This window comes from Rousettus aegyptiacus, unplaced genomic scaffold, assembly GCF_014176215.1.
Source record: "Rousettus aegyptiacus isolate mRouAeg1 unplaced genomic scaffold, mRouAeg1.p scaffold_m13_p_18, whole genome shotgun sequence".
Classification (NCBI taxonomy): domain Eukaryota; kingdom Metazoa; phylum Chordata; class Mammalia; order Chiroptera; family Pteropodidae; genus Rousettus; species Rousettus aegyptiacus.
This window is the reverse complement of record NW_023416293.1, coordinates 18692441-18706882: the sequence shown is the minus strand read 5'-3', so window position 1 is coordinate 18706882 and position 14442 is coordinate 18692441. Positions and strand designations below refer to the sequence as shown.

The 14442-nt window shown below is 45.3% G+C and overlaps 1 protein-coding gene across 4 annotated transcripts in view; it reads right to left on the bottom strand.

The window, feature by feature from the left end:
* Nucleotides 1-14442, bottom strand: part of MTR (5-methyltetrahydrofolate-homocysteine methyltransferase) — an 86878-nt gene that overhangs the window by 53132 nt on the left and 19304 nt on the right. For 3 of the 4 annotated variants that reach the window (XM_016163416.2, XM_016163417.2, XM_016163418.2), the window contains exons 9-15: nucleotides 13991-14091; nucleotides 12810-12871; nucleotides 11751-11818; nucleotides 10010-10089; nucleotides 6500-6612; nucleotides 3809-3949; nucleotides 1018-1203 (exon numbers count right to left, since the gene is read on the bottom strand). In XM_016163416.2, coding sequence (XP_016018902.2) covers nucleotides 1018-1203; nucleotides 3809-3949; nucleotides 6500-6612; nucleotides 10010-10089; nucleotides 11751-11818; nucleotides 12810-12871; nucleotides 13991-14091 — 751 coding nt within the window. The other variant, XM_016163420.2, reaches the window with a different exon arrangement.

The window sequence follows — 14442 nt, the reverse complement described above, 5'->3', positions numbered from 1 at the left end:
GATGTGGTCCCATCACCTGGTCCCATCACCTGGTCCCACCACCTGGTCCCACCACCTGGTCCCACCACCTGGTCCCACCACCTCATCCTTTCCGCTGCTACACGGCCCTCTGTGCGGCAGGTGGCGGTGTTCTCAGCTTTCTGCCATTGCAACGCTACACCATACGCGAACACAGACCCCGCACTGTCAGCCAGTTACAACGCTCCCGGGACGGGACGGGCTGAATCACAAGGCGCAGACTTTTAAAGTTGTTTTAAATTAAATATTGAATAGATACAAACAAACATACTTGTAAAGGTCACATGACATATAAAACGATACTGCACACCCCTCACCTTCCCTACGCCCCTCCCGATGCCATGGCGGTTGTCATTTATCAACCTTTGACTTATTTTTCTATTTGACCAAAAAAAAAAAAAAAACCTAGTATCTCATTATTGCTTTATTTCTTTAATCATTATAAAATGTAGTATCTTTTCATAGTACTTATTTGTTTTGTCTCCTCTTCTGGGTTGATTGGGGCATTTTACTTTCTGATTTTAGGAACTGCATGTTGAGGACACTAACCCCCACTTTGCTCATATTGTAACAGTACCCCGTCTTTTTCCGCAAAATTTCACATTGTTATGTATGCAGCTCTCTCAATTTTCTGCCTTCCCATGTTTAGATGAATATTTTCCCAAATATCTGTTAGAATTTTGTTTTTTATATTCAGATCTTTAAATGATACAGACTTTAGCATATGGTGGGAAATGGGGCTCTAACGTTATTTTCTTCAAATGCATATCCAGTTGTTCCAAAAGCATTTACTGGATAATTCCTTTCTCAACTGATATAAAGTCTTTTTATGTCAAATTTTTCTATACACGGGAATGTGTGTGTACGTGTGTATACGTACGTATGTGTGGTACTGTGGTGTGCACACACAAACACACACACACACACACGGCTGTTTCAGACTCTGTTCCCTCCTAGCTTGTGGAACACCATGGAGCTTGGTCAAAAGAAGCCACTCACTTGTCCCTCTTCGTCAAAAGCCATGACGACCACAGCAGTTCCATACTTCTTGATTTTGATGGCCTTCTCCAGGAAGTCGGCCTCCCCCTCCTTCAGGCTGATGCTGTTGACGATGGGCTTCCCCTGGCAGCACTTCAGCCCAGCTTCAATCACAGCGAAATTGGAAGAGTCGATACACAAGGGCACCTGAGGTCACAAGGGTGGAAAATCAGAACGACAAGTCACCACAAATTCCCTTCCAAGGGCTCCAAAACAGCCCCCGTCTCTTCTTTAGGAAAACAACAGACGAGTAATAATTGTGAGAGAGACAGGACTTTAATGTGCTTGTTCTCAAAGCCTAAAACACTTGGAGCGATTCCAGTCGGGCGAGAGGCTCCAAGCGCGAAGGGCCAGACCTGACGCCGACCACGCTGAACGCCGGCAGGGGACAGCCGGGGCGGCTGGCCGGCTCCAGGGCGGGCTTACACGCTCACGCGCCGCCCCTAGGCCGGCTCCGCACCGGAGCCCCGCATCCCTGCCTGACTCCGCAACGAGCGGTCAGCCTCCTGCCCTCCGCAACAGTTATTTAAATTCAATGTTCTCTTTGGAGAATCAAGTTCCTGACTGGAAAAACAAAGTTTTACTGTTAGAGAGCAAAAGCAGACGTAATCTTCAACAGATGCACGTAACTAAAGTCAAGGGCAAAACTGAAAGGCACAGCTGAGAACAGCCTCCTCTCCGTCACTCTCCGCGCACTCACGCCTCTGTTCCAGGAAACGCGAAAGGCCTTCAGAGGAGCACGGGGCAGCTGATCTACGTTTATGTAAGGAATTCATTCAACAAATAACTAAGCGATGACCATGTTAAGCCCCTTGCTAGATTCGGGGACACTGGTAGGGCAGACAGGTCCCTGTCTTCCCCAAACTGATGATTTAACACGTAATGACAAAAGGTATGGGATTACGGTGGGCTGTCCTGAAAGCGTATTCTGGGGGCACCGAACCCGACCTGTGACTCCGGGGAGGCTGGGAGGGAGTCAGGAAGAAGGGCCCTGGGCAGTCAGCTCCCCCTTAAGGCACAATGCCGAAGGGGAGCAGAACAACGCAAGGAAGCCGTGGTCTAGCTCTTTTCTAGCACACGAGTTAGTAATGGCAGGTGTGCTAGGCAGAGGGTCGAATACCACAACGGCAGGCCAATGTTTTAAAGCACTTGCTGACAGTCTGGTGTCCTGAACTTGCTGGTAAAAATGTGCTGGTCAAACACTTATGGTCTACCCCAACTGTTCAAAATTTGGTCTCAAATTTTAGAAGGTCAAAATCAGGAAGGATTAAGAAAAAAAATTCTAGTAGCAGAACACTGAGTAATTAATAATGTCTCAAATAAACGGGCTCATTCACAGTTAACAAGGTGTTTTTATCTTTACAATCCACATGTCAGACAAAACAGGCATGATTATTCCCATTTCAGAGATGAGAAAGGAAACTACAGTCTGTGGACAAAAACGGGGCTCTCTGGAAAGTAACCTCCCAGGATGACCGGGCAGGTCGTGGCATGTAGTCAGGCCCCAGGTACATAACTTTTTTGCTAAAAGGTTTATCTTGCCTTAAGCAAAACCTGCCGGCTGTTTCTGTGCAGGTAGGTTAACTCACCTCCGAAACGCCCACCCTCGCGAGCACAGAATCTTACTAAATAACTTTCCTATAATCCAGCATCTGTCTTGCTTTCTCCTGCCTTCCCTGTACCCTTCCTTAATTCCAAATGCATAAAAGAAAATGCGAAACTGTCATTCTCCAGAGTACTTGAGATCTTGCTTCCCAGCACTGTCGTCAGTTTGGAGCAAATAAAATCTCACACAAATCCTCTCTTGGTTTCGATGTCCTTATGATGACAGGTCAACAGTTGCTCGACTGGCCTGGGACTATTGGGTAGTGTCTGACCCCTGCCCTGCCCTCTTCTGGCTACTCAGCTGAAAACAACTCCCCCTCTAACGCTGACTCTGAGCAGGTCATCTAGCTTCTTTATACCTTAAATTCTCAAAATATTTACTCCCAGGGAGTGATGAGGCTTTCAAATAAGGAGTTTTAAGACATAAATGAAGGACGGGTTCATGTAATTCACTGCTTACCACAAGACTTCTAACTTAAGCTTTTGCTAAAACCTAATAAAAAAAAAACCCGGCAGCCCTATTCTCTTAAAGCCCTAGGAAGTTTATTTTTAAAAAGAACTTCAAAAATCACTCCTCATCACAAATTCGGTGGTAGAGAAATGAAGTGAGATTTTTAAAGTTTTTAGAATCCCTTGAAAATTTTTTGACAACACAAAAATTAACTTTCATCTTTTACAGGACAAATGTAAAAGCTGGCAGAACGTCTGATTTAATCTTGTTTTATGATTTTTGTCTTACTCTGAAAAGCCTAAAAAGGTCTCTTTTTCCTGTGATAGTTCCCTCGTCTATTGTAGGAATGGAACGAATGATTTCATGGAAGGGCAAGCATGTCCTTCAGAGATACGAAAAGTGTGTTCTTAACCTATCCCGACATCACAGGAAAACTCAGACAATTCCTGTGACTAATTCCAGAAGCCTTGAAAACATCCACGTTGAAGTTACATCTCTTTGAAGTCTGGTTTTCAGTCTGAAGTCAAGCTAACAGTAATAAGTGAGAAGACTGACAATCAGAAACCACTGGGTTTTCGACACAGGAAACCAGAAAACCAGTTTGTGAGATGACGGATCAATGAGACAAATGACAAAGTTAAATGAGTGACAGACAGAGACACGTAAATTCCCTTGATGAATAAAATTTTGTGTGACCTTGGCAATGTCGGGCTCGGAAGCAACGAAGTTGCAAAATCTGGTCATTGCACTGGGCCCATCCAGCATGCCGTCGTCCACGTTGATGTCCAACACCTGGGCACCCATCTCCACCTGCTCCTTGGCGACACTGAGCGCGTCCTGAGGAAAGAACACAAGAGCGGGCCGCATGAGGGCGGGGGAGTCAGGACAAGGCTGACCACGTGACCTCGCGCCATCCCCAGCCGTCCTTTCGGATCGGACTCCTCACCGGCCAGCACCCCTGGCTCGGGGCTGCTCCCGCCCACCCATCACCCCAGGTGAACCTCCTCAAACACCGCTCCCCACGTCACCGCACTACTCAGAACCCACCGAGGCTGTTTCCCCTCCGGCCTGGTGGTCGGGCCCCCTGGGACCCGGCCCTGTCTCCTCACCCCACTGTTCTCCCCAGAAACGCGTCCTGACGGACACAACAGGTTTTACTTTGGTAAAGTCTTCAGAACTGCACACTTCGCAGCGTGATGATTTTTTCTTTGCCCGAGAAAACCAGATAGAAACGTTCAGCAATCACTGTGCTGGAACAGGCACAAGACCCTCTGCCGTGTGCCACAACGAAAGACCATTACAATCACCCACGGTCACATAGGACGAAAGGGTCACGGTAAAATTCGGCAAATCAAAAACCGTTTTTAGTGCCAGAAATGTGTTAAATACAGTAAAGAGAAAGGCACGTAAGTCGTAATCGCTGTTCCTGAAGGCCGTACATCGAGGTGGAGGCCTGTGACTCAGTCCTATGGAGAGCGGCCGGCACTGCCACGCAGCATGTGTCACGTGCCAAGCCCACCTGGACACCAGGAACGGCAAGGGCTCTGTGGGCTGCAATGGAGAAAGCTCCCTGAGGGAGGGTCTTCAGCTGGGCCCTGGAGGGTGGACTGAGGGGTACACTGGGGGAGTCAGAGATGGGTGGCAAGAGCCTGGTCAAACCAGGGGTCGAAGGACTCAGAAAACAGATATGTCAATACCCAAGAGAGGCATGAAATAGACTCTACTTCACGAGAGTCACAGAAAAACGGCTTGGAAGTCCAGCCTTTCCAAATCGGCTCAGAAAGACGAAGTGAATTATTTAAGGACGTACAAGGCGAGCAAGGGAACAGGACTAGAACTGCCTTCGGGTCAGCACTCGGATCCTGAAGGGGTCGCTAACTCCCAGGAAACAGAACCCAACGAGGACGCCCTCCCGCCTGCCCTCTCCCTGCTCCTGCCCCCGCCTCCTCCCGCATCCTCCAGACAGTGAGAACACGATGGCCAAGCGCAGGCTTCATTGACTTGGGGTCTGGCATTCCTGGCTGTGAAACGGCAGCCCCTGCTGCACATCTGTGAAGTGGGGATGACAACAGCACCTCTTTCCTAGGGCTGCGAAGATTAAATGAGTAATGATGCAAAACACTTAGCCCAGTGACTGGCACTGAGTGAGGCCCTGTGAAACGACAGACATTACCACTCTTACCCATTTGCTTCTTCCTAAAATGCCCTTTTCTCAGTATCAAATCTATTAAATTTGAGAGCTAAAAGGGTCACCAGAGAATGGTCATAAGAAGCAAAACAAGTAGAAACACTGCCAACTGAAGAATGCTGCGGAACTATGAAGCGTCATCATGACTCAGAAGGGAACAAACATGAATGAGCCTCCTGGAAAGTGCAGACGACAAGGCCGGAAGGGAAGGCAGTTTGCTCCCTTAGTGGAGAAAACTAAATGACTGCCTAAGGCATCTGGGTTTTGTCCCAGGTACCAAAAACGTCACCTGCGAAAGCTCCTGAACCGGGGAGGGCCATGACAGAAGCACACGGTGGCAGTGAGCAGTAACAGGAATGAGGGAATGGCAGCGGCCAGGCAGCCAGGCCGTGCCCACGTGCCACCGAGGCCGCCACCGAGAGCGGCTGCAGAGCGGTCGACAGGTCCATAAAGGACGACAGACGGGCCCTTTCTTCATGGTTAAATGAAGTCTGCCTCAATAGAAGTTTCTAGAAGATCTATTTCCCAAAGGTTGCAAAACATTAAAGTGAGAGAAGTTTGATGATAATAAATCATTACCCACAGACCAAATTCCTCTACTTTAAACTTTGTAATTGCATAAGAAAAGACTCTATCCACATGTTTAGGGCAAGTTCTATTTGGCTTAAAGTTTGCTCATCCACAGAGTGACTGAGCTGAAAATACTACGGCTAAACTGTCCTGTGAACTTTCCACGGCAGGGGCCAATTCCTTCTTGTGCGTTTGCCTGATTATTTCAGTCTACGGCTAACAGAATCAATAATTCCACGTTAGTCAGAGCTCGATGTGGTCATGAGCAACTGAAGAGAAATTTTCTTGGCTTTCCTCTTCCCTAGAAAGGTTTGTAAGAAGCCAAAATGAAGAGTATTCTCGAACTTTTAAACTTATCTCACAATTGTTAGAACTAGAACCTCCCATCTTATCCCACTTCATACTCCAAACGCAGCACTTTTTGACAATCAATGACAACAGCGGCTTCGACGTTCCGAAGCCTCGCCCTCCCGCAGCCCAGCCCGCTGCGAACACGCACAACGGTTCTTCTCACGCTTCCTGGCAGCTCTGCCAAGGACACGACCCGAGGCTGTCCGGAGAGCTGTCACTTCCACCCTGTCCACTCAAAAACGTGGCTGAAGCCTCCAGGGTCGACCTGAGATGCTCACTTCGTAGCTGCCAGCCATGATGAGCTTCGCGAACCTCCGGGACCCGGCCACGTTACAGCGCTCTCCAATGTTAACAAAGTTGGTGTACGGTCCCATCCTGAAGGGCTCCAGGCCTGAGAAGAAGAAGCATTTTGAAAATGTTCTGAAAACGTACATGGCAACAGGAGACAGAAGGAATACAATGTTTCATGCGAAAGGAAAGAAGGTTCTGTGCCACCGCCCGTCTGACGAGCCGAGAGACACCACATGGACACGGGACCCTCACCTTCGCCCCCATAGGTATTCAAACTGCATTGTTGCAGCTACATTTACAACCAGAACTCTCTTAAAAGAGGAAATATTTCAGGGATTTAAAATGCAAATTTCTCTAAAGGGCTGAATCAGCTCTGAGAAATAAGGACGGATCATCATCACATCCGTATTTAACCAAGTCTGGGGCAAAAGCCGTGACGTCAGAATCATAAGGACGACTGCACAGCTGTCCACGCAGACGTCGGCTTGAAGCCGGACGGGGCGGGCTTTCTTAATTCCGTCAGCTTTACCTCGTCCTTTGATCCAAAGTTCAAGACCAGCAAGGCTGAACGGGGTGAGTACGCGGGCCCGGGCTGAGCCCTGGGACAGAGTCACCGCGGTAAGTCCACACTCACGAGCTGGCTCTACGCAAGCCACCTGGGCTCTCTGCGCCTCTGCCCTTGCTGCCACGAGCCAATAACATCTGCCTTGATAAGGGTCAATTCAGGGGCAAAATCAGATAATAAATGTGGACACGTTACACTGAGGTAAAACACCCTACGGTGTAAAGTATCACGCAGAAGACGCCTTGAACCACTTTGTTCTCCTCGTCACATATAATGTATCAGGAGAGGGTCCTGCTGGACCGCCATGGGCAGGCTCTGGGGACAGCTGGCCTCAGGTTCAAGGCCCTCCCCGCCATGTTAGTGAGCAACGGGGCAACTTCTCTCACAGCCTCCGAGCTTACAAAATAGAGACAGTAAAACTATCTGCATCGTAATGTGAGTGTGAAAATGATACTAGGTACGCTGACATGTAAAATTAGCACCAGCAATCATGGCTGCTGTTGTTAATAAAAGAAAATGGCTTTTGAGTCCTTTGCCAAAGCACTGATTGAAGAAGAGATAAATATGGGGGAGAAAAAAATAATGAGCACAGATGGGCGTTTGGTCAGTGACTGGGAGACCGTCTCTTCCCAGGACGGGCTTGTGATCGCCTGTCCTGCTGGTGAGCACTCTCCAAGCCTGGGCCCTCTGCCAGCCACAGGCCACTCCCCGTCCCCAGCCAGACCCTGAGGCTCGCAGGGCGGGCAAGCAGGTTTGCCAGCATTTGAATGCTGAAGAGAACCTGCCCTAAAGGCATTTCACAGAAAGCACTTCGGATCTATTAGCAATGTGAAGTAGCTGCCTTAAAAATTACATTTTTCACAGGCATGCAATTTATAAGGGAATAATTTAAAAGTGTGTGGTTGCTACACCAAACTACAAAGTTTTTGTACAGCAAAGAAAACCATCAACAAAAGACAACCGACTGAATGGGAGAAGATATTTGCTTATTCCGATAAGAGGTTAATATCCAAAATACATAAAGAACTCATATGACTCAACAACAACAACAAAACAATCCAATTAAAAATTAGGCAGAAGACCTGAACAGATATTTCTCCAAAGAGGACATACAGATGGCCAAAAGACATATTGTACTTATGGGTATTTAAAAAAACTCAAACAGTAATTCATAAAGATCTATGTACCCCTATGTTCACAGCAGCACAATTTACAATAGCCAAGATATGGAAGCACCCTAAATGCCTGTCAACAGACAACTGAATAAAGAAGTTATGGTTCATATATACAATGGAATATTATTCAGCCATTAAAAAAATGAAATCCTACTATTTGCAACGACATGGATGGGACTAGCGGGTATTATGCTGAGTGAAATAAGTCAGACAGAAAAAGCTGAGAACCATATGATTTCATTCAAATGTGGGATATAAAACTAAAAGCAACGAACAAAGAAGACAAACAAACAAAAACACAGACACAGACAGTAGTTCAGTGGTTGCCGGAGGGGACGGGGGAAGCAGAGGAGGCAGGTAAGGGTAGAGGGCATAAGGTGACAGCAGGAGATGCGACTTTGGGTGGTGAGCACACGATGCAACACACAGACGATGTACTACGGAATGGTGCGCTTGAAACCTATGTAATTTTATTAACCCTGTCACGCCAATAAATTTCATTTAAAAAACAATTTTTTAAAGTGTCTGCTGTCATTCTTTTAAAATCTTATTAAAGATGATTTTTAAAGCAATTTAGAGATAGCACAAGAAATCCAAATCGGAAAAAGGGATTCTTTCATTCTCAGACACGAATCCTTTTCAAAAACCATATCTAAACGGTTCTCTTCTTGTTTCACCTTTGGCAAAGGTTGACGATTTTAATTGTTAGTCTTTGGCTGAAGTCAATTAAGAGCTTTAAGATGTAACGATGAAATTATCCTATCACACCTCTGTGACAAAGTCATTTTTTGGGATAAGAAGTGCGTCACAAACCATAAACCCCTCCTCTAACCTCATCCTCTGCCTTTGGGGCCTACGAAGAAAACAGCGCAGCCTCACACTCACTCGGATTAAGTCTATGCAGTACGTTCTGAGTGAGGAGAGTGGATATTACTATTGCTGGCACTCGTATTTTATTTCACTCTTTTAGGAGGACAAAAGGAACAAAAATATCTCAATTCAGAGAAATGTTAAATTCTAAACTATTAGGGTGCATAATCCCCAAAGTATGTGATTTGCAGGTTCTCTAAAAATCTAATTATACGGTTTTGTTTGTTTGTTTGTTGCTTAAAGATACTAAAAATGTCATTAAAGTATTGTGGAAAAATATAAAACTTAAAGTTATTTTCTAACAGTTGGCATGATGAACTATCTTACCATTGTTCTTTATCTGAACACCAAAACTCATTCTCATAAAGGGAGGCTGCCTACCTCAGAGAATAGCTGAGAACAACCAGAAAAATATACGCAACTCCTTGTGAAGTCCTGAACACACGACAAATGTTAAGATCGCAACAATAATATTTTAAGAACAAAATTTTCTAGGAGGAGGCTGCCTACATGAAACACTGAGCCTTGACAGTTTGGAATTCTCAGTACCTAGCAGCAAATCTGGTGGTGAGACTCGTTAGGCCGTGGTCAACAGCATGTTCCCAAAACAGTGCACAGGGCCGACGGGACCCGGCGGTTCTAACTCTGTCCAAGGGCACCGGGCAGGCGCCTGCCTTTCTTCACGCTTCCCCAGAAGCTGACATCACCCCCAGAAAAACAAAGGGTTCTTCACTAGAATTCACTTAAGTGCCGAGAACAATATATACTCTTCGTCGATGTAATAAACGAGTGGTTGGCACAAACATCACCACCACTGAGGATAAACGTACCAAAGTGGCCTACGAAGGGCTTCCAAACCCACACGAATCACGTCTTTCACGACTTACCGGCCAGCAACATGTGCCCTTCAAAAACGGTGGCAGGTGGAACTCGAGGCTTATAGTTTTTCACAGCTTCAGCAATCTCCCTGAGTTGAAAGAGAAAACACTATATCCGTTAATTCAGAATAAAATAAAATTAAGCTAATTTCCAGCTATGAAATTAAATCTATTTAACATAATTATGCACATAATTATATACCTAGTTCCAAATGTGCGGCAACAATTATGCCTTTTAGTTTTCTCAGTAATGCAGAAAATGAATCCCCATACCCAGCTTTCTCTATCTGCCCGGCCTGCCGTGCACTGACTATACCAGCTTCGGCCTCAGAACGCGAATCTAGAGCTAGGTGATTCTGGTATAAATGGAAACTGGCTTTAATGGATTATGTCTTTGGTCAACCTGGAAAAATCTGGCTACTCCACTAAATTTATCAGGACCAGAATGAGCTGCTCACTCTGCTGCCTCCCAAATCAGTATATACACCCATCTACACACACGTACACAGAGACCAATGGACAAGGAGACGTATACAACTATGTGTATAGAAACACATATATATTGTCTAAACAACTCTTTTTAAAAAGAGGTAACCTTAAAAACAAAGAGATCCAAAGATTAATTATATTCAACTACTGATAGCTTTCAGAGATTATTTAAAGATGTTTAAAATATCACATAGGCTCTTAATGGAGGCTATCACAGAAGTCAACAAAAGCAGTGAGATATCAGATAATTCAATACAGAGAACATGATGATACGTAATGATACACATGAAAACAGACTCAGAAAGTGAGACAGCTGGCTCAAAATATGATCATCGGGTCATTCTAGGGAAATAAACAAACCATCCTGAACTGTTCTATTCCACTGAATTCCAGTCCTCTCAGAAGCCACAAAATTGCAGGGGCTGACACACAACTTCGCCAGGCTCCGGTTTCACATGCCTTCCTCAGGCACTGGCTCAGCAGTGTGGACTAAGCAATGGCTGTGTGCCGGGCACGGTGGGGACACCACTCCTGACCTCAGGTGCTTGAAGTCTTACGGTCTTTTCCTTCATGAGACAGCCTAATGGAGGCAGGTATCTGCCCACATCATATACGAGCTGTCTTACCTTAAGCATTCACCTATCAGTCAGGTACTTAAGGGCAGAATATTATATCTGAGATTTGCTTTATAATAAATAGTCTAAGGGAACAAGAGTTGGAGAATGGGTAAAATAAGAATAGCAAATGCTGAAAATTATGAAAACTTTGTTAGGCACATAGGGAATCATTTTATTTTGGGAATTTTTCATAACATAAAGGTATCTTAGTTTGCTAGGGCTACTAGGGCTACCATAATCAAATACCACAGACTAAGCAGAGTTTAAATAGAAATTCATTTCTCAACGTTCTGGAGGCTACAAGTCTGAGGTCAAGGTCAACAGTGCTGATTTCCTCCAAGGGCTCTCTCTCTCTCTCTGGCTTGTCTTCTCCCTGTGTCTTCACATGGTCCCTTCCTCTGTTTGTGTCCCTGCCCTAATCTCCTCTTCTTATAAGGACACTAGTCGTACTGGACTGGGTCTACCCGTGTGACCTCATTTTACCCTAGTTACCTCTTTAAAGTCCCTATCTCCAAATACTGCCACATTTGGAGGAAGTTAGGACTTCAACGCATGGATTTGGTGGGGGGGTGGGGGGGAGGGGCAGGGGTAGGAGGGACACAATTGATCCTAGAACGAAAGTAAACCCTGGAAGTCAACGTCACCTGATATGATCCGGAGTCGTACCACAGCACCCGCCAACGATGTTGACCAGGCCGTTCGCAGCAAAGTCCTGCGTTTGGGAAAAGAAAGGTTCATGGAGTTCATCTGAATTCTAAACTCACCACTACCAATTCAGCAGAAAAGAGACCTACATTTCCTGAATAACTAATTTTATATTAAAAAGAGAGCTAAACACACTTAACTCTAGATACAAAGCTTTCAATGCCCTAGGTAAGAGGTTGAAAGCAGAGAACAGTTCAGACACTATGAAATCCTTTATACCTTTTAAAATGCAATGAGATATTTACTTAACTGATCACAATATAATTTTTACCCATATGCTGAGCTGAATGATTATAAGCTGGATAATGCATTTTCGATAACACAAAGGTTTTAAATTTAAATTAAAAATTCTAAAGAATTAAAAATCCAACTCCTCAGACACAACAGCCACATTTCAAGTGCTCCAATCACCCTATGTAGTAGGAGCTACACACTGGACAATGCAGGTCCAGCATTTAGCCATACCAACAAGACAGCTGAGAAGAAGTCTGAATGCTAAAAAGGTACGGCAATCGCAAGGACTGAGTCGGAAACGGTTTAGGAGAGAATGGCAGTGAGCCGGAAGCTAAAGATTCAAGGAATGAGGACCAGAGACCGGCGGTTAGTTGTAAGGCAGGGTGGGGGGCAGCACGGGCTCACGACCTGGGACTCCAAAACAAGAGGCACACGGGAGAGGAGAATGGGGGTGACGACAGTGGGAAGTGAGGAGTTTGGGGGGCCGGGGGAACCACTTGGAAGGGCTGCAGGAGAGCCAGGTCTCACTCGGTTTGGGGGTGGACCTCACTGGGAATCTTCCAGCAGCCACCAGCTGGTACTGGGGAGAAGGGCGCTGACAGCGAGCGCCTCCCCTGCTCCAGCGTCTGGCATCGGAGCGGCTAGGCTTTTATTTATTATACACTCACTGGAACTTATTTAGGAAAAAGTCTGATTCTAAATATTCTAAATCTAAAATGTTACTTCTCTGTCTCTGAAGAACCAAATGAGAGAGGGCTCCTGACCTTTAAGTGCAGCGCCATCATGTGTGGAGTTTCATCGTAGTCACCAAAGGTATTGGGAAGACCTAAGAAAGTATATTTCAGCCATTACTGGAAAGTACCTTAACAAACGGACATAGTATTACAAAGGCTTTCGGTTAAAAAGTTAGAAAATTTTATATTATAATTAAATGATATAATAAAATACTTGCAAAAACCAATAATAATTTTTAATATTAAACTTAGTAAATACAGAGATACCACTCAAAAAAGAAAACCACAAAGGGATGTAAACATCCACCATTTCTTTTCCATTTGAAAGAAAAGCATCACTACTATATGGGGCAGAATCCCCCACCTCCATCCCCTTCCCATGAGGGGAAGTTGTTCACTGCCCAGTGGCTTGGGGAGGGGCTGGGGGAGCGCTACACCCTTCACACGAAGGAGCACCAACGTGCAATTAAAAACACAAAACATAGCCAGTCTCTTTTCAAATAAATGTTCTCCAGGAAGACTTTAGCATCTAATTATCTAATTTCATGTTTTATTTCTTATCCCCTTTCAGTTATCTTGCTCCTGGTGGGCAATAAAATTTATTGTGCTTTAAAATGCATATATTTGGAGAAAGAATGCTGGAAAATGATTTTTTAGCCTGAGGGAGCTAATGAGTGCTCAAAAACCTGCACTAGGAAATCTGGTTAACCCAGAATGGATTACCGCTGTGGAATCAAATAGTTCAGAACTGTCTACAACCTTCTTGGTAATTTTCATAAACAGTAAACTAGAAGCCCTAATTTTCAGAAAGGTGAAAGGTCACAAGACACAGGCTCTTCGTCTGCCCTTCTGTGCACATGCTGCATGAAGAGGGCTCCCTCACATCGCATTCTCTGCGCTCACCACTCGGACCACGTCCACAGGGCGAACACTGTCGCCGAAAGCATGGCTCTGGTCAAGTATGTGACTAGCTTCACTCCCCCAAGTTCTGTGCAACTCTGAAGCTTTTAGCCTGAGCCAAACTGTTCCTTCAAGAGTATAGGGCAACAGTGGTGTAGAGACCCAAATACCCTCCATCTAGAACATTCCTATTGAGCGTTAACTATACACCAAGACCTTTAAAACAAACTCTTTAATCAGATCTATCACCCTTTCCACCCACATCTCGTGTACTTGGATTTCGCCACAGGTGGCTCCTGTGACACACTCACCTGCATTGGGATAACAGAGGACATAGGATGTCGTACATTTTCCAATTGTTTCAATAAAAGGTCTCATTTCGGCTGCCCCCAGAGCACAATTTAATCCAATGCTGGAAAAACCAAAAGAAGATATTAGAAGCATCTTCTTTCATTCAAAATATTTATGCACATAAAGTTATAATAAAGAAAAGAGTGTATCTAAAACCAAGCAAATAATAAATCTGAGTCTAAGCACGTTTATGCAGATACAGCCAAAGCCATCTCGCTCAAGCCCCGCGCAGCACTGGGTATCACCCCTGTCCACGTCTCCAACGTCAGAGGAGTGTAAGGCTGAAGGACCCTGTCTTCGGATGTGACGCCCTAACAAGTTCGCAGTTTGCTTAACGTGCAGTGTGAAACAAACACCTGCAAACCACCGCCACTAACAAACATCTGATTTGAAAGCAATACTTAAAAGAGAG